Consider the following 18683-nt stretch of genomic DNA (forward strand, 5'->3'; position numbering starts at 1 on the left):
TTTTCACCTCCAGACCGGCTGAAATCTGATTGAAACACAAAGCGTCGGCCGGACATGATCCAAACATATCGGGACGCGGAGTAGGAGCAGTAACACGAGGGCCACTGACCGCAAGCTCGACATACTGCATCTGCCCCTGCAGAGACCGGACCTGAGTTGATGCTGCTGTCCGCGGGGTTCGGATCTCGATTCGGCCGACCGCTGGCTCACTCCTTTACTGCCGGACACTCGATGTCTACGCAGTCCAGCGATTCGGCAATTTTCCGGACAGTCCGGTACCTGCATCCCGGGCACAGACTGCATGCGGTGCTCGGTTCCACGGCAGTACTCCGCTGGACAATGCTTCCGTCTCTGGTATCTCAGGTCCCCGAGCGCCGGGAATCACATCGCCGACTGCGGTAAATGCGGCGACTGATGGAGCAGGGTTACATCTTCCTGCAGCTGCTCGACTCGAGCCGCATCCAGTGACCCTCCGTGTCCAGGTCTTCTCCGTCAAGGGGCTTTCGCACCTCAGCGGCCCAGAACTTCATCCCTGGTTTTTACCCCGGATTGGTCAAGACGGCTCCCGACAATCTGTGCAATCATCGGCAGTGGCGGCCAATGCACCCGTAAACCCGGGATGGAGATCGTCCCGGCTCTCGGTCGTTCCCCCATGGATTATCAAAGGGTCCTTTCATATGGAGAGTTTTAGCGTTATCGTCTCCCTACCAACAGACCAGGCACGTTTCAAGTGGGGGCTGGGTTAACGGGGTTCTTTGAAGCCGTCGATAGCACAGCCTAAAATTGCGAAGTCAACGAACAGGGGGAACAGAAGACAGTCGATGATCTCCACTCTGAGCGGGCAGAGCCGTCAGCCGCAGTGGACTCTCTTCTCTCATCTCCCTGTCTCTCCCCTGGCCACGAAACCCTGACGGATTCTCAACTCTCATCAAGTCATCCTAGTGGGCCCATCGTTTTCACCTTGTTATCCACACGATGGCGGAATGTTGTGGATAGAAAGCCTTGAAGAATAGCTCCTCCCTCATCTCCTCAAGGCACACTCCCGTGGGTAAAGCAAAGCCTACGGTCCAGAGCCAAGGGAGATTTTCAGGGTCCAGATCTTGGGCCCGCTCTCGCCCTCCTCCCAATGGCTCCCATCCACCACAGTAAAGAGGCGTTGCCGTGTTTTTCTTGCCTTCGCTTTCATCTTCCGAGCATCCTCCTTCCCCACTGCTTGCGCTACGCAAGCATGCCCCGTCCATTGACCTTGCCGGATTCCGGCTCGTAACCTCCCTCAACTCTCCTTCTCTCCGTCGCCAAACGGTGCTGGGCGCTTGAGCTATTGTGTGGGGGGGTATTCCGCCGGATGATCGACGCCGCTAGAGGAGGGATGAAACGATGCTCGGATTGCGCCTTTCAAATCTGCGAGTAGTCTTCTTGGGCCGCTGGTGAGTGAGTTGAAAGTTTTCAAAACGGTACGTTTGTGGGGGCGTTGTGGCTTGCTATGGCTTTGAACCCATACCGAGCCAGTGGCACGGCTCATCTTCGCCTGCATGGCGGACTCGGACTATGACTCCGCACCTGCCACAGTAGGCCGGCCATGCGTGCGTGCGTACGGACGTATGTATGGATGGGCGGAAGTAGCTCGTGGACAGAGTTTTCGGATGAGTCTTCTTGATCTCCTTGAAGATTGGTGGGAGGTAGTATGGATGCCTTGCCCGCGAATCTTGCTCTCGGGCTGCGATGGAGCTCTTGCTCTGCCGCTTACTGTGGCCTTGCGCAGTCCTACCGCTGATTCCCACGGGTCCGAACCGGACCCATCTCCGGCTTCGTCTTTAGGACTCGGACCATGTACGAAACCAAAAGACGGCCAAACACGCTTGGCGGGCGGCCGGCGGCGAAGCTTGCCGGCTATCCCTTCCGATGGACAGATGAGACATACACACGGAGTACTGCTTGACCTTCGCCTCTTCACCTCATGCCAGGTCCCGGTCCTGCCGTGTCCAGTTGCCGGGTGTTGAAAAAGCCCCGGGCGAAGCGCCAGCCGCGGCATATATAGGCGTCTTTCGCGGGTTGACTACGGGCTAACTGCCTGACGTGTATACTTACATACTGTATGTGTCCTGTCTGTCTGTGGTGGTCTGAAGCCGCGCTACCCTTCGGCAAAACGAGGCCCTGACCACACCTGCGGACTTCTCTGTTTCTCGTCCTGTCTCGTACGTGCATGTCCCTTTTCTTTTTCTCCCACGCTCTGTGGCGGTGGCTGGCCTGGCCCGGCCTGGCCCTCAATCTCTTGGGGTCCCTGTACCTGCATATCGCCTGCATAATCTCGTTCTGGCAAATGCAAGATAGAGGTGAGTCAATGGGGGTTTTGAGGCTGAGCCCGGCTGGTTCCGGGCTCTGCATGTACCACAGTAGGTCTGGGTCTGAGGCGACTCCCCGAATGTGTGTCTTCTCGGCCCCTTTCTTCCCTTTCCTTTGGAGACTGTGTTCTTGTCAGTGCGCTCGTCAGTGGGCAGCTTCATGACGTGCTTGCCGTCTTGTTTCGGCAACCTCTATTAACTAGCAAGCCACATTGCGTCTTGGGCAGTTGAAGAATGGATAGGATCTTCAAGGAAGAACTGCACAGCCAGTGCGCAACCGGGCAGCCACGGGTCCTTCCTTACTTGTCAATATGGATGTCCCTTGGACTCTCTTTGTTCCTATACTTGAAACTTTCTGTCTCCCTCCCCTCCATCCTTCGAAGGCGCACGTCGGAATATTCCGAGTTGATCCTAACTCAGATGCATCGCAGTGGGTGGGGACATGCGTTGTCTGCCCGCAGAGTATCCGATAAGGGCGCTAATGGCTTGAAGATCCGGGTGTTTCTCCGGTCTGGACCGATGGAGTGATAATGGACGTCTAAAAGGGTTGATCGCCCCGTTCAGAATCACTCGTGCTATATTTCCCGTTCTTTATGATAATCACGACGGCGATGGCTACTCCTCTGCTTTCTGTTGTTGGTGTGGTAACTGTAGTTGGGCATCGATCGGCTGCAGGATTGTCGTTGCCTGGGCTGGCTGGCCGATCTCATTCTGAAACGGGAGTAATGAGTGGGATATTGTTCGCCGCCGAGCCACGCAGGCCGCGGCGATGCTCATGTCATGTCTCGGGAGATGGAGTGCTGGTTGTCGTGTATGACATGTTCTGGGGTGGCGGGGCAAGACGGCTGGTGAGAGAGTGTGTGGACAAGCCCTTGAATACAGTTCATTTACAGAGACGACAACACGGTGCTTCCATGGGTCTTCTCCGACTGTTTGATCCCAACTCCAACACGCAGGTACTTCCTTTATAATTGAATGCTGAGGACTCAAAAGAGACGAAGAGGTCTACAGACCGAGAGGGACGGGAGCTATGCTGGGACAGAGCAGAGCAAGGAAAATATATGGTCTCTCTTTGCATCTCAAACATCGTTCCTTTCGTCTACCTGCTTCCGTCACTTAACCAATAAAGTAGTGCCTCGAACATAGGATACCAGGTCGCATCTGAGTGTCACGGCAAGCAAATGCTGTCGATGCTTTTGCGGAGGTTGGCTTGATATCCAATGCTCATAGCTATCAAGCTGAGAATTAAGAGCGATGATGATCCAGATGGAGTCAGGAGCGTGCCCCTAGATGCCAATTGTTCCGTCGGGTGCACTCATAAAACTTCGCCAAGGCATGATCAAGTCACACACTGAAGTTTGATCTTACTGAACGTCAGAGGTATTGACAGAGGAAGAGGAAGCAGCTCCTAAGAATCGAGGCTCAGTCAAGCTCGTTTCGGGCTGTTCCTAAAGTCTTCAAGTTAGGAGGTGAGCTGCGATAGCGGAAGGAACACCTGTGCATAGGATCAAAAAAGGGAAAGCGCGAAATCCTATAAACTACGGCCCCCCCCCCCTCTCTCGTTCATCTATTCCTCCTCCTTTCAATATCTATTCCCACAATGTAAGGTTTCATGGGTAACAACAGCGGATTCCCCTGGCAAGCTCCCCCAGCTGTTGGCCCTCAGGACCAAGAGGGAATGGGACACGTCTGTAATGCATATGGGCCTAGAGACCTTATTCGAAGGGAGACAACACAGGCAGGGCCTACAGGGACTGAGATAAGGTAGGCAGACCCAAGACGAAGCAAAGATTCTACACTGTAGAACTGCAATTTTCGACCTTACCGCCTCGGGATGTTTCTTGGGCGATTCTTTTCCAGCTAGTAGTCCAAGTTGTACATTTTGATACCCTTCCTGCTATATATTTCGAGTCGTTGATCCTGATAAAGGGGGGATTGTGAGTTGTATGAAGGAGGATATGGTATAACAAGGATGCTCTGAGAAATGTTGGGCGGTTGCTCATGGCGTCTGGGTGGTCGGCTCCTCGGGGAAGTACTCTGTAACTCCCGAGCTAATCATCTATTTATCGGAATACGGGATCAAAGGTAACGGACAACGAACAATGTCTATGCAGGTGTAACTAACACCAGCCCGTAATAATCACAAGCAGACTGTCGCCGTCCGGTCTTCGCAGAACACCACCAGTTCGTCTACGTCTATGCCACAACCTGACCCTCACCCTGCGCCCACTTGGGCAAATAGTATTTTACATTCTCATACACTAAAAACGTAACCCATGTCGCCGGTAGCACCCTCACCACACCAGGCATGACCCCCCTATAAAACCCCCTGACACCCTCCTCCCGCAACAACTTCCTCACGACGCCAGAGACGCCCTTCCCAAACTGCTCCTCAGCATCGTGATGCTGCAGCCTGCTCCTAAGCACCTGCAACGGGTACGTCGCGGCGCCCGCAACCAGCTTCGAGACGGTCGACAGCACGACGGTGGCCTCGTTCGACACGGCCACTTCTTGCTGTTCCTCGGACTCTCCCGCCTTCCGCAACAACCCCTGCCGCACCCCCTTCCGGGCGAGGTACATGCGCCTCGCGGGGTCGTAGACGGCAAACTGCACGGCGCCGTGGCTGACGGCCAGCATGCCGACGCCCAGACCGCGGTAGAAACCCCTAATCCCCTCCTCGCGCAGCAGGCGGGCGGCGCCGGACCACATGCTCGGGTAGGCGCCCGCGGCGGAGCGGTCTGAGGCCAGCATGCGTGTCTTGAGCACCCAGATGGGGTTAGTAATGACTTGGGTGAGGGCGCCGGCGGCGAGGGAGGCGGCGAAAAAGTCGGCAGGGGTGAGGAGGCGTTTGATTTCGGTCGGGGTACGAGGGTCGGCGTCGTGGTGTTGGGTGGCACGGAGGTGGGCGATGGCGCGCTCGAGACGGGCTTTGAAGAAGAAGAAAGAAGCCCAGCTCGTGGCGTTCCCCAGCAGGTTGGGCGTCAAGCCACGGTAGAGGGCGGCGAGCGGGCGATCGGTGCGAGTGAGCGATCGGATGAGGGCGACGGTGGTCGGAGAAGAGGTAGTGGTACCGAGGCCGGCGGCGACGGATGTGCGGTAAACTGGCGGTTGCGTGCGTAAGTATTATTCGGCAGGTCAAAGGAGGGACAACAAACCTTGCATGCGCGTCTTGACAATGTCGAGCGGGTGCACGATCAGGGTGGCCATGGAGCCGGCCGAGAGCCCGGCGACCGTCTCGACGAGGGCGGGGGAGAGGCCCGCATCTTTGGTTTTCGTCATAGAGATGCCCAGAGTACCGCTACATATTCAGTTCAGAAGATACTTTTGTTGTTTTACCGCTGCGCGTGCTCGGCGAGCATGTGATAGCAGGGTGGAAAGGGAGAAGAAGTGAGGTTGTGCTATGACGCAAGGTCCCAAGAAAAACCCTAGACACCGGCCGGAAAAGCCGAAGGGAGCAACGTCTCACGCGCTCGGGAGCCGGGCTTCAGACATTACTAACGAAAGATAAGAAAAGAAGGAAAAAATGAAGAGTAAAGAAATTCAAGAGATTTATCTATTTCTTGGCCATCGCCGCGGGGCTGGTCCGTAGCTATAATGTACAAGTACAATCGGTCATGGTATCCTGTGTCCCAGTCCCATTACCCTCACCCCATGCTCATGCCCGCCCCTATCGCTATTCCGCGGCGCTATTTGGTCGAGAATTGAAATCGTATGGTTTTCTTGTTGGTACAATGCGTCTATGCTTTAGCCCATAGGGCGTAACCGCTTAGGAGAGCGGAGAGAGGAGGCTGCGGCAGCTGTTAGCGTAATAACTGGGCGCTAAGAGCGTATGTGCGACGATGGACGTACCGGATAATAGATGGCCTGGGATCGCTGCGAGTGTAGCCTGCAAAGATGAGAGTTAGGAGAAACCCTTCAACACGAGGGTGTCATCGCGGGTGGTTGCGCACCAAGATAGAGGATCAGAGGCAGGTAGCCACTGCAATAGTCAGCATCTTGTATCTGCAGGGCGGCTTTGCAGCTTATCTGATGCGGACGTACTAGTGAATCGCAACACGCGAGATCTCGATGATCCTGCTAATGCGCTCCTGTTTCGACCATGTCAGCTCGATACGTCGGGCGACTCTGACCCAAGGAAGGGCGGCGAACCTTGGACTCCTCGGAAAGGGCGAACATCTTGAACTATAATCCGCGATGACCCCTAGATACGGCTGCACTCGTCAGAGGGCCTCGCAAAGATTGCACCCAAGGATGCATACCTTGTTATATCTGCGAAACCGAAATGCGCAACGCAATCTCTCGAGGGGAAGCTTCAACAGTTTTGTTTGATGGCTGCGGCAGAATCGTTTTTTGGCGGTCGCGGAAGTTGACCCACTGAGCGGGCTAGCCTTGGCGCGGCTACAAACCCCCTATATCCATGCGAAGCTGGACCCACTTCCCCGGAGCTCAGCGCGGTCGCTCCAGAAAACTTGGGCTTCTGTCACGCCGGAGCAGAACAGACATTCTTGAACCAAGATTGTGCCGGAATCAGCGCAGATATTGCTCAATCTGCGGTGGGATAAGCTGCTGCTACAATGTCAAAACACTGGTAAGCGCCACCAATCTGATGACCTGCCGGTCCATTTTTCACGAGAGGCGACTCTGTTCGCTAACGAAGTCGCCTTCAGGGAACAAAACAAAGATGCCACCGTCTATGTGGGCAACATCGACGAGCGCTTCACCCAGGAGCTGCTCTCGGAGCTTATGACCCAGGTCGGCCCCGTGCGCCAGGTCCACATGCCCCAAGACCGCGTCTCGCAAACCCACCAGGGCTACGGCTTCGTCGAGTTCGACACGCCCGCCTCGGCCGAGTACGCCTCCAAGGTGCTCAACGGTATCCGCATCTGGGGCAAGCCTATTCGCGTCAACAAGGCGAGCGCCGACAAGCAGAAGACGGTCGATATTGGCGCCGAGCTGTTCATCAACAACCTTGACCCCCTGGTTGACGAGAAGATTCTGTTTGACACCTTCAGCCAGTTCGGCCAGATTCTGCGCCAGCCCAACATCGTCCGCGACGACAACAACATTTCCAAGGGTTACGGCTTCGTCAGCTTCGACTCATTTGAGGCCAGCGACGCCGCCATCTCTACCATGAACGGCCAATACCTGCTGAGCAAGGCCATCACCGTTGAGTACGCCTACAAGAAGGACGGCAAGGGCGAGCGCCACGGCGACGAGGCCGAGCGCAAGCTGGCCGCCGAGGGCAAGAAGCACAACATCGTTCCGGAGCAGCAAACCCTCCCCCCAGCCTTCCACATGACGGCCCCACTCGCATCCGCGTCCGCAACCCCTACCGGCCCAGCCGCAGCGACAGTGGTGCCTCCCGTTATCGACGGCTCCGCAGCCATTCCGCCAGCCGTCATTCCGCCAGTCGCCCCCGTCGGCGCAGCCATACCCCCAACAGCCCCCTATGGCGCCATCCCTCCTCTAGGCCCAGCCGGTATGAGCGGACGCCCGGGGCCACCGCCCCCGTCCTTCCCCGGCGGCGCCGCCGGCCGACCACCCCTGGGCCCCATGGGCCTGCCACCCGCACCATCAGGCCTTCCCGCACGCCCCCCGCCAAGCCACGCCGGCTTCGGCGGTCCCGTCGGGGGTTTCCCTCACCACCCGCCCGCAGGGTTCCCTGCAGGTCCTCCGGTCCCTCCCGCTGCCGGCCAGCCGCCCATGTACCCCGGCATCCCGCCGCCGCCGGGCGGGTTTGCTGTAGGTGGCGTCCCACCTCCGGGCGCCCTGATGCCGCCGCCGGGCTTCATACAGCCGCCGGGAGGTGTGCCGCCAGGGTTCGTGGCGCCGCCACCGCCAGGGTTTGCAAGGCGTTAGGCCCGTTCGGGTACGGGGAAGCAAAGCAAGAAGGAACCCGCGGCAGCGTGGTTAAAAACATGTGTACGAGCGCGAGCACACGAGGGCAAAATGGCAGCCATCAGCACACAGCGCTCAATCAGTTACAGCCTGCCAGACTTTAGAGTGGTAAGGACATGGTGGACGAACCGACGGTTTGCGGCAACGTTAAAGAATTGAGGGGTGAAAAGCACTGACGCCACGCCTGCTTATCAATCGAGCCAAGGAAGTTTCAACAAAGGGTCGGAATGGACACCGAACCTTCAGCGATGTGCCCATGAGCAAAAGGTTTAGCGATCGACTCTTTACCACACTCACCTATCGGCCATGGGAGCTGACGCATAGTGCAGAAAAGGCAGAAGCAGCTGCCTCTACCATTTAGTCCGCCGGATGATGATGTTGAGCATTCGATGGCGAGTGTTGTGCTCTTTGGCATGAAAACAGCGACTGATAAGTTTGTGTTATACGGCTTCCTCATACATTGAGGGATACGGTACGATGATGCGCAGACTGAGGTCAGGTAGAAAGAAAAAGGAATTGAATACCAAGTTAATAAATGTTCCTTCAAATTGAAAATTGTGGCCAAGCGTAGTAACTTCCTTCCCGGCCTGCCAGATCCCCAGATAACCGCTGGATAACAAGCGGTCTGGAACCGCTAAATGTCCTTCTGTCATGGCGACCTCCAGACTCTGCGCCGTCAACGCATACTTCCTGCCCAAAGTACAAAGTCATACATAAAGCACAGCGCCTATATTCCCAGATTATTGGTAGGCGTCTAAAGATAGATGCACCCGCCAACTGAATCGCAGACTCACCGAGGGCAACACCATAGGAGGTATCATCCTCTAATGACCTTCCCGGCAACTCAGTCAGCATCCATCCGAGTCACCACTTCTACCCCGGCCTCGCTGCTCCGCGCTTGCTCCTCGGCCCTCCTCGCCAGCTCCTTCTCAGCCTCGACAAGAAACGCCTCCTCGATAGCCGCCCGCCGCCTATACACTCGCAGCCACCTCTGCCCCCATTGCCGAACCATCCTCTCTCCCTCACTATTACCCTCCCCGTCACTCGCCTCAATCATCTCGTCCTTGCTCCCCGTGGCCCACGACGCAAGCGCGTCCTCAATGGCGGCGAAAAGCGCCCGCATGGCCTTAATCTCGCGGTCCCGCGTCTCCGACTCGTCCACGTTTGACGCAAGCGAAGAAGAAGGCTTCACCACAAGCTGGCGTACGCGGCCCGTCACCTTCATGACCGTGTTGAACACCATCTCGTAGACGTGCGCGGCGGCGAGTGCCTCGCCGCGGGTATTCCCCGCGCGGCTCACCAGGGCCCAGTTGATGACAGTTTCCGGCGTCAGGATGCTATAATTCAGGAGCTTCTCGATGATAACGAGGGCGACGCCCGGGTGGGCGGACCAGTAGGCCATGGTGGCCGAGATAATTTGGGAGCGGGCGGCGTCCGAGGCGGCACCCGCGTCGGCGAGGCGATCCTTTGTGCGCTCGATGGCCGCGAGTACGTGCGAAAGCGACTTGCTGCCCACGTGCAGGACGCACGTCACGAAGACGTCGGTGCTCGCCACGAGCGCGTCGATCTCGCGGTCGATGGCCTGTGACTGGATGCGCTGAATAACGGCGTCGATCTCTTCGTCCGAAGCTTTGCGCTTGAGAAGGCCGGCAATCTCACGGCCTTCAGCTGCAAAGGGGGCGTCTGTGCAGGTTAGAGCTTCCAGTCACCACACAATCAGCAAGATGCCGACTCACCGTCACTGGCAAACTTGAAATCTGGCGTGTCCTTCTCCTTCTCTGGGGTGATCATCTCCTTGTACGGGTCCGGCAGAGTGTTCTTGATCCGCTGCGCAAAGCTGAGCCTGATCTCCTTGTCGAGCGCCCCTGCGATGAATGTCTTACGCGGATGTACATCCGGAAGATACACATCATCCACCCATTCAGTCCACTTCCATGTGAAACCGAAGTTGCTCAGATGATGCGAGAACCAATCCATGAACCGGTAGGAGAGCTCCAAGTCCATGAGAGGCGCACTCCGGTAAAGAAAGCGGATGGCGCGCCCTAAGCTCGGCGCTATCGCTGCAGGGGCGAGCTTGCATGCCTCGGTAAGGACCGAGTGATAGTAGACAAGCTTATGCTCTGGGTTGGGCAGCTGGAGAAGCTGGGAAAAGACGGCATCAACCGCCACGTCTTCTGGCTTCCACGTGGACTTTGGCGGCTCAATGTCTCGCAACCGATCGAACGGCGTTGCTCTCGCAGCAAACGTCCGCGGAGCAAAGTAGCAGTCCAGGTCAATCAGATGGCGCGCCGTGACGTTGCGGTTGAAGTCGAGGACGTTGATCGTGTCCAGCAGAACATCCCGAATCAGAGACGCGGCAGCGTTGGCGAGGGGAGGCACGGACTCGACATCCTGGTTTGCGTAAACCGAGAAGTAGATCTCTGGAAACAGCGGCCGGGGCCCAGCAACGACCGTTTGGGGGATGGTGATGGTAGGAAGGGCATGCTTCGCAGCGTCGTCAATCTTCGACCGCTGCTCAACCTCTTTCAGGGGAAACTCCCACGGCCTTGGCAGGCAGGGCAGCGCCCAGCCGTTGTTCGCCTCGTTCTGCATCTGTGCCTGCAGCAGCCCAATCAAGCTTTGCGACTGCGGAGGATTCTCTTCGCCTGTCCCGAGTTGGTATGGCTCAATGAGTGTTTGCAGGGTATGCGGTTCTGACGCGATGATCTCCGTCTTCTCCATGAGGTCCGCGGCCTTCTGTGCCCATTGCCCCGGCGCGGCTATCATGACATACGGCAGAGTCAGGAGGATGATTTTGACAATCTCGGTGCCAATTGTCTGAACAGCCAACAATCAGCAAAGCAAAGTCGAGGCCGTCCCAAATCGCACAACTTACATCCTCGGAACTAGCAGTCTGCAAGTCCACCGCGCGCGAAAACAGCTCCTCCAGCACGGGAAACACGCCCTCCCCCTCTAGGCACCCCTGCAAGCACCCCAAAAGCTTCAGGTAAAGCTTCACGTCCCTCCACTCGCCCTTGCCGATCGTCTCCTCGATCCGCCCGGCCAGCTTCTCCAGCAGCATATCCACCACCTCGGGGCGGTTCCCGTTCGCAACAAGCACCACGGCAGCAACGAAAGGCGTCTTGAGTGGCTGTTCAACGGCCAGCTGCAGGACGAGGTCGACAAAGTTGGTCCGCAGAAGCTCGTCGTCCCAGTTGTCGGTGAAGAGCGTGGCGATGGCCTGGACCTCTTCGTGCCAGGGCCGCATGGGGTTCTCGGCGATAGCGATGAGCTGCTTGCGGATGCGGACGTGCGGTGGCGCCTCGTAGCGGCGGCGTGGACCGCGGCGGTCGTGGTCGTCATCGTCTTGTTTGAGGCGCCAATATGTCAGTTTTCCTTTCTGTTTGCTGTGTCGGGATGCGTTGTGAATGGTAGACGTGATGGAAGGGGTGCTGATGGCTGTCTAGAGCGATATGGAAGCTGCCTGCGGCCAGGACGAGCCCGAGTAATATATATATATATATATATGGCAGCTCCGATACAATCGGAAAAATATGCTGCAATGGATTGGCGCAAACTCACCTCGATAGCGACGTTTTTTGGGATTGTAGCTGCTGCCGCCGCCGCCGCCCCCTCTGCGGTCGTAGTCCGCCATTATGAGCTACCTTGTCAAGCTCAGAAGCGATCGCAATTGCTGAAGCGAAAGAAAAAGAATACTGTCGTAGATGGGGTTCGTTAGTAGTAGGTTTGTTAACAGTTTGACACGGTGCTTTTCGTGAGATGGAACGGAAACCGTTGCTTGCCAAACAGCTTCACGAAAGTTGCACTGCCAAGAGCGAATTAAGTGGGTCCGCTAAGGTTTCGGTTGAAGGCCTGGAATGATAGGCAGCAAAACAGGACCCAGTCGTGTGACGCTCTGTAGTTTACCATGCTGTGGTAAGATTGTTGCTGTGGTATGCATTCTCTTCAAGGACACGAAAGTTACACAGTATACGGATAACATAGGCTGCTTGCCCGTGAGTAAAGGTATTGAACACTAGAACAATTCAAGAGCAAGTAGGACAAACCATCCTTGAATCCACCCACCGGCCATACACTGCAGTGCAATGATTAATTGGCCCAATGTTCAACATGATACCACTACAATACAGCCAGCCGCATTAGTCTCAGTGACTTGCGAATCTCGCTGCTTCTCGGAATGTCATCTCTGTGAAGACCCTTTGGCCACTTGACACGCATTAACACTTCACATGTCCAAGGAAAGCAATCTCGGATAATGTAGTAGCCTTGCCCTCGAGACTGTCTTGATCCGAGATGGGAACGTCCATGGTAGAAGTCGTAGTACGGTAGTGAGGTCAAGGTCCAGTTGAGGGTGAGTGTGCAGAAAGCATAATTCGTTTCCTCGGCCATGTCCTAGGAACACCACAACCCGGAAATCATACAGCGCAACTCAGAGCATCTTCGTTGCCATGCACCAGCCAAGACGACACAAACTCCGGGGTCCGTGACTCAAGGTGATGGGTAAGGTAGAGTAGAGGGAATCGTGTGGTAGGTGTACACTGGAGCTAGCCAGACACCGGCCAGTGTGCACGTAGCGCCAACAAACGAGATACCAATCATTAACCTCATCCAAACTCGCTTCTTCTTCATCTTTGCCTGTTCAGTAGTCATGATATACTACCCACCAAGCGAAAAGCCAAACAAGCTTCCCGGGGCGCAGCCCAAACCCATAATCATCCCATCTATCCGCAGGTGCTCTTGTCGGGACAGAAATCCACGCTGTTTCCATTGTCGCCTATCAACCCCATATCCGGGATGGCTGGTGGGGAGGGTGAGAGGAGAGGCAGGGAGTTCAGGCCCAATGACGTCAAACCCTCCGCTTTCCGAACCACACGACGAAAGTGAATAGCTCAAGTTATATGCTATGCTTCATAGTCCCGTCCATAACAACCATTGCCTGCGCCCCCTACAGGCTGAAGACAAGACGGGGCTAACGAATCCCGGAGGGCCGCATCCGAAGCAAGAAGGGGGATGAGGCCCCAGACGTATCGTTGTCGTTGTTGTTGTCGTTGTGGATGCTTGCCACAACAATGTAAGGGGAAGGGTGAAAGCCTCTTTGTTCAGAGGGATTGAATGTATGAAATAAGCAAAAGCCATTTCGGTCATGTAAAGGGAAGAAAAGACAAGCTCTAAAACGAAAGAAAAGAAGAGAAGAGAAGAAGAAAAGCAAGACAAAGTTTCGTGGTTCACCGGCGGCAACACACTTGCCCTCCAAGCGGTCCTCTCCTCCAACCGCCCCGGCTTTGTGCTTGTCCTGGGTTGAGGATGACTGTTCGCAAACCATGGCTCCGGCAGCCTCGTTCCCCATCCTCCCAGTGCCTCCGCACCCATCTCTCGACACAGCCTCTCGGGATAGGTGGCATCAAGTGGAGTCCGGGATCTCATCGCCTGGATGGAACTTCATGTGCCACGTCGTACTCGTCTGGGTATCTCAATGGCATTTCCTTGTTTTTTGTCATCATCATGAAGACGGCGAGAAACCGAGTCGCTGCCTCGAGCTGATCTCGCGGATGATACTCTGCTGGCGAAGTTACAGCATAAACTGTCCAACATAACCGACACTGTTGACCGTGGACTGACGCAACGGATTTCATCAAGACCGGCTCGCTCAATCTAATTTCGCCATCATCTCCTGCTTCGCCAAGGGCGTGAAGTTGTCGATATCGAGACCCCTAGCCGCGAGCACCGGGACCATGTGAGGCGGGACAAGCTGGTGGTTGAGGTGAGGAGCGATGGAGAGCTCTGGATCAAGAGATGTGGTCAGCACGCCATCGGGGCACCACGTCCATAAAACCCAAGAGCAACAGTATATCCCTTACCATGCCGCGAGAAGTCAAACAAAGGAGGAAGGTCCCTGACTTGACCAGTCCCGTGCCTCGAGTCCGGCAGCTTCGTGTTGGGGTCGCGCAGCTCATCGAAGAACGGGTGCACCATAGCGTCAACGGCGGCCAGGCGTTCCGTCGGGGTATACTCGAGCAACCGGGCAATGAGGTCGATAGCATTCGCGTCCGCCCTGCGGAACACCTTGTTGAAGGGATGCGGCTTGATCTGGGGAAACTTGTGCTCCATGTAGTTGGGATTCATTGTTCGGATCTGTTCACGAGTCGGCGTCCCCAGAACCTTTATGATCTCGACGAGCTGATCGATGCCAGATTCTCCGGGAAAGAGTGGCTGTCCCAACATCAGCTCAGCCATAACGCACCCAGTGGACCAGACGTCTGTTTTACTCTCGGTCAGCTAGCTGCCTTTCTATGCCCAGTGTGGGAACAGGGCGCTCACCGATCTTGGTCGTGTAATTCGTCGCCCCAAAAATCAACTCGGGAGCCCGGTAGTACCGCGAGCAGATATACGACACGTTGGGTTCGTTCTCGACTAGAATCTTGGCACTGCCAAAATCGCAGAGCTTCAGCACGCCAGTGCTGGGGTCCAAAAGGAGGTTCTGCGGCTTGATGTCGCGATGGCAGATGCCTTGTGAGTGGATGTAGGCCAGGGCGCGGAAGAGCTGATAGATGTACAGCTTGACCTCGAGCGTCGGCATGGTGGTTTTCATTTTGTTGAAGAACCTCGATGCTCGATATACGGTTTCCGGAACGAATTCCTGCACAAGATTCAAATAGACCTCGTCCTTCTGTCATGAACAATGAGCACAACCCTTCTCCAGCGCTGTCCTGATTGGTACACTTACGCGCTCGCCGTTGGAGTAGTAGAAGGCCTTCAACTGCACAATGTTCGGGTGCCGCACGATCCTCATGATCTGCAGCTCGCGGTTCTTAAACCTTTTGTCCTGTAGAACCCGCTTGATGGCCGCATCCTCATTGGACGGCGACAGCTTGGTCTGGAAGACCACGCCAAAGGAACCGTTGCCGACGATTTTGCATTGCGTGTACTGTATCTCGCGGGTTTCCCCGGTGACACCGTCTTGTACCTTTTCGCGAATCACTTCTGCATCGCATCGTCAGTATTCATCTGCACCCGGTGCATAGTGCTCAAAATCCAATGGGGCGCCGTCTCACCTCCCATCCGCAAGGTGTTGAACGCTGCTGGCCTATTTGACGCCATCGCTTAGATGCGCAGTCCGTGCTACCGTTGGGGGCAGCTAAGTGGTACTGGTGGTGGGAGTAAAGAGGGATAAACCGGGAGGAAGTCGGTGCCGGCCGTGTTGGGCAATAAAGTGGATGAGCGCTGGCGACGGAATGATGCAGGTTTGCTGGGCTCAATGATCGGGCCCAAATCAGGAGATGGTAGCGGGAGCAGTCGCGCTGATGATTTCGAGGTTCGTTTGGGTGCTGGCGGCAGGTGGCCCGATGCCGGGGTATTGCGATGCAGCAGGGGAAAATGAGGCGGGGGTTTCCAGCTGCGAGCACTGAAGGGTCGTTGTGGCCTTGCGGTTCGATCAACAAGTCTGTTGGAAAACCCGACGTGAGTCATGCAGGTGCGATGGCCTAGTGTCGAGCTGGGGGAAGGCGACGTGAGGCGGAAATAAGAAGTTGGACTGTTTTGCGAAAGGAAGATGTGAAGGAAAAGCAGAAGGCAGGTAGGCTGATTTCAGAGGCCGGCCAGAGGTTGAAGTGACGGGCGGGAGGTTTTGGAGGGGCGGCGCCCTGGCCAAGTGAAATGACTGGGAGCGACAGGGCACCTGGTGGCGAGCACCCACAAGGGCTCCCAAAGCCAGGGTCAAGTGGACTCTGCGAGGATGCAAGACGCATGGGACTCGACAACAACCTTGTCGACAGCAAGCAAAGCAGCACTGCGCCTATATTGCGATTGAAGAGGAGATGGGTTCTTTCAGCCAGAGAAATGGGCAACGTCAGGTCGCCCGAAACCTTGAAAAGACTGGGTGGGGGGAAACGGGAAACTCAAAAGCAACGCCAGCATGAGAGGGAGAGACAAGATTGACAGAGGCAAGTGTCTTCAGCTTCTGTCGCAACATTCCTGCGATCGTGCTGCTGCAAGCTCGCACATCTGGTGAGGTCAGATGGCCAGGGTCTTGGCGCTGTGTACGATCTGCCGCAGCCAACCACAAGCAGGGCAGAAGGAGGGGTCGAGGGTTGAGGGGCCAAGGTGTTGGGAGGCAGGTGAGTGTTTTAGGACAGCTCGGTGTGCTCCGTAATGCTTGGGAACAGGGGACAGAAGAAGGTTGCAATGATTCAAAAGACTTGACAGCCCGAGACCTGATACTTACGCGCGCTTGTATCTCGTGTGCAGCGAAATTGTGTGCAGACGCTCTTGGAGTTGGAGGATTGGCGAGATTGAATGGCTGGGGTCGCGTGGTCGTTCCGGCCCGTCAACGGGGGTCAGTGGGTTAACTGCAGTAGCTTGAACACAGTTGGCAAGCTGGCTCGTGGTGGATTTGAAATGGGCAATGGTCTTGTTGGTTCAGAGGTTCCAGGACTTTGACATTGACAGCGGTAGTCGGTATGGCCTCGAGAAGAGAACGGAAAATGACAATCCACGTTCTGAATCAACAAAGAGGGAAAACCTGGAAGCTTCGGCGGGCGGCCGAGTTCAATGTGGATTGGAGCCGTGCTTCCCGTGGGCAGCTGATGGTCAGTGCAACCTTCGCACCGTCAGCTCGTCGCTTGTTAATAGGCGATTTGTTCGTGCAGGAAGGGTGTTTGGGCATTGATATGCTGCCACAAATGCAAAGCTACGGAGTAGTAGAGGAAGTTGGATCCTTCTTAAGAAGGTAAGGTAGACATTTACTCAGGGGGTGGTGACGTGTTGAAAGCAAAAGAGGTACAGTAGCAAGAGGTGTGCCCCATCCAGTCCTGGCCTCAAAATAGCCTCAGCAACAGCAAGCTCTACGAATAGTGGGTCGCTTGCCAGCCGGCTTCATCGATGGAGTCTTAGACGTCTCGAGGAAGGTGGGCCCTTATTGCCGTCTTTGTCGTCGCAGTCTGATGAGCAGAAGGCCAAAGTCACCTGCCAACCTCTCTCGCTTCTGCCCGTACGTCGCTCCATTCCACACCGAGCTTGAATGAGACTTATTATGTGAAATGAAGCAAATGCTTGGGTCCTTTCAAGAGGTACTCCATACTGCTTGCTTGAAGGCTTGTTGCTACATGGAGAACCTATGTGTTGCTAAGTAACAGGCGCCCGGTCCGTCCGAGGAAGCTGAAAGTCAGTGGCTAAGGCACATGACCTCTCAAATTTGTTCTTCGTAATGTACGGGTTACAGAGTGCCACTCAGCCTTCCCCAATACAGATATTCTAGGTTGGGTACATCTGATGTTCGACCGGCAGACAAATGTGACTCTCAGCTTTGTTCAAGTCTCATTGCTGTCATTCGCTTGACGAATGCTGATGGAGGCCACGAGTGGTCCCAAGCGGTGCAGGAAGAGAGATACCTGATTTCCCAGTTTGGGCCAGTTCATGTCGAAACTGAGTTGGTTATTAACATTGAGTACGGTGACAATTGACAACCTCAAGCGGCTGAGGGTTCAAATCGTTGGCTGCAGTCAAGGGGCTGTGAACCTGTCCCCTCCGTTCATGTACCTCGACCAAAATGTCAATTGATCAACCCACTGCCCGTATCCTCCGCCACCAGGGCATGCTGTAGATTCCGCAATGGGGTGCGGGTGAACGTGACTTGAGTTTTCAGGTAGTTAGCTTTCAGTGACGACGGGATGTAGCAGGTCTGCTTCTAGCCGCGCGGTAGAGGAGTCCGTTCAGCCTGCCCCTCGATCACCCCGGCGCTCTTTTGCAGGATGATTGCTATAATAATGGATGGATATTATGAGCCCAACCACCTCCGTCATGATGCTCCCACTACAGTTACCTTTTGGGTCATTGTTCAGATTCCAGTATAGTACCTGGACATGGAATGCGCCCGCTTCGCGGCAAGGATCTCCGATAATTTGACGGGATTGAGCCCATCGGGGCTAAAGAGCTCGCCTGCGTCATTCAAATCATGACAAGAATATCCAATCATGTGCCCGAACATATAGACTCTGATGCCCGACGCCTTCGCATCAGTGGCGCCTCGAGAGAATATGTGTCGAGAGCAGGCCCGGAGTGGATCTTTCGTAAGCGCTTTGAAGGTCATGGGATCACTTTGATGCGCTAATCCACCAGCCTTGACCGGGAGATCGTGGGCTCAACCGGACTCCGATCCTTGAAGAAAGAAAACATTTGTGATGATATGGGAGGAAAAACGGAAGATGGGGGCGGGTGTTATCAGAGGCTCAGCGGCTCTGACACGGGCATTGACGAATGAGTAGCTTCGGATTGGAGTGAACGGGCCAACGTTCAGGTAGTGGAAGAACTCGCAAGGCTATTCTGGCTGTCGCCGCCATCCCGGAACAGCGGTTCGAGGTTAGCGCCGCGTGAGACGGGTAACGGGTAAGAGGTCGAGTTCTTGGGTTCAAAGCCACTGCGGTGTTTTTCATACGGAGCAACCTGGAA

General features: G+C 55.6%; 7 protein-coding genes across 7 annotated transcripts; 2 read left to right on the plus strand and 5 right to left on the minus strand.

Annotated features, from left to right (window-relative positions):
* Nucleotides 1–1394: 1394 nt before the first annotated feature.
* Nucleotides 1395–2304, minus strand: N657DRAFT_225811 (uncharacterized protein). Its single transcript, XM_062786298.1, has one exon. The coding sequence runs from the start codon at nt 2030–2032 to the stop codon at nt 1547–1549; it is 486 nt and encodes a 161-aa protein (XP_062651514.1). The 5' UTR covers nt 2033–2304; the 3' UTR covers nt 1395–1546.
* On the plus strand, nt 2149–2777 carry N657DRAFT_225863 (uncharacterized protein). The gene is made up of 2 exons (XM_062786299.1): nt 2149–2659; nt 2774–2777. The coding sequence occupies exon 1, from the start codon at nt 2204–2206 to the stop codon at nt 2504–2506; it is 303 nt and encodes a 100-aa protein (XP_062651515.1). The 5' UTR covers nt 2149–2203; the 3' UTR covers nt 2507–2659; nt 2774–2777.
* Nucleotides 2778–4417: 1640 nt separating this feature from the next.
* N657DRAFT_687964 (mitochondrial carrier) lies at nt 4418–5731 on the minus strand. Its single transcript, XM_062796914.1, has 2 exons — nt 5498–5731; nt 4418–5443 (listed from the first exon to the last, which is right to left on the minus strand). The coding sequence occupies exons 1-2, from the start codon at nt 5619–5621 to the stop codon at nt 4539–4541; spliced, it is 1029 nt and encodes a 342-aa protein (XP_062651516.1). The 5' UTR covers nt 5622–5731; the 3' UTR covers nt 4418–4538.
* A 377-nt stretch (nt 5732–6108) lies between these two features.
* N657DRAFT_678308 (Tom7-domain-containing protein) lies at nt 6109–6518 on the minus strand (the record flags this gene model as incomplete). The annotated part of the gene is made up of 5 exons (XM_062796059.1): nt 6109–6130; nt 6192–6228; nt 6293–6321; nt 6384–6430; nt 6492–6518. 5 exons carry the CDS (start codon nt 6516–6518, stop codon nt 6109–6111), a joined length of 162 nt encoding a protein of 53 aa, XP_062651517.1.
* A 282-nt stretch (nt 6519–6800) lies between these two features.
* N657DRAFT_661792 (RNA-binding domain-containing protein) lies at nt 6801–8689 on the plus strand. The gene is made up of 2 exons (XM_062795113.1): nt 6801–6930; nt 7010–8689. The coding sequence occupies exons 1-2, from the start codon at nt 6917–6919 to the stop codon at nt 8199–8201; spliced, it is 1206 nt and encodes a 401-aa protein (XP_062651518.1). The 5' UTR covers nt 6801–6916; the 3' UTR covers nt 8202–8689.
* Nucleotides 8690–8890: 201 nt separating this feature from the next.
* Nucleotides 8891–11642, minus strand: N657DRAFT_225948 (uncharacterized protein). Its single transcript, XM_062786300.1, has 3 exons — nt 11116–11642; nt 9977–11057; nt 8891–9923 (listed from the first exon to the last, which is right to left on the minus strand). The coding sequence occupies exons 1-3, from the start codon at nt 11485–11487 to the stop codon at nt 9085–9087; spliced, it is 2292 nt and encodes a 763-aa protein (XP_062651519.1). The 5' UTR covers nt 11488–11642; the 3' UTR covers nt 8891–9084.
* A 2133-nt stretch (nt 11643–13775) lies between these two features.
* N657DRAFT_225990 (Pkinase-domain-containing protein) lies at nt 13776–15615 on the minus strand. Its single transcript, XM_062786301.1, has 5 exons — nt 15293–15615; nt 14965–15221; nt 14559–14907; nt 14099–14497; nt 13776–14021 (listed from the first exon to the last, which is right to left on the minus strand). The coding sequence occupies exons 1-5, from the start codon at nt 15336–15338 to the stop codon at nt 13888–13890; spliced, it is 1185 nt and encodes a 394-aa protein (XP_062651520.1). The 5' UTR covers nt 15339–15615; the 3' UTR covers nt 13776–13887.
* Between the last annotated feature and the right edge of the window lie 3068 nt (nt 15616–18683).

The sequence above is a fragment of the Parathielavia appendiculata genome (assembly GCF_033297405.1).
Source record: "Parathielavia appendiculata strain CBS 731.68 unplaced genomic scaffold N657scaffold_2, whole genome shotgun sequence".
Lineage (NCBI taxonomy): Eukaryota > Fungi > Ascomycota > Sordariomycetes > Sordariales > Chaetomiaceae > Parathielavia > Parathielavia appendiculata.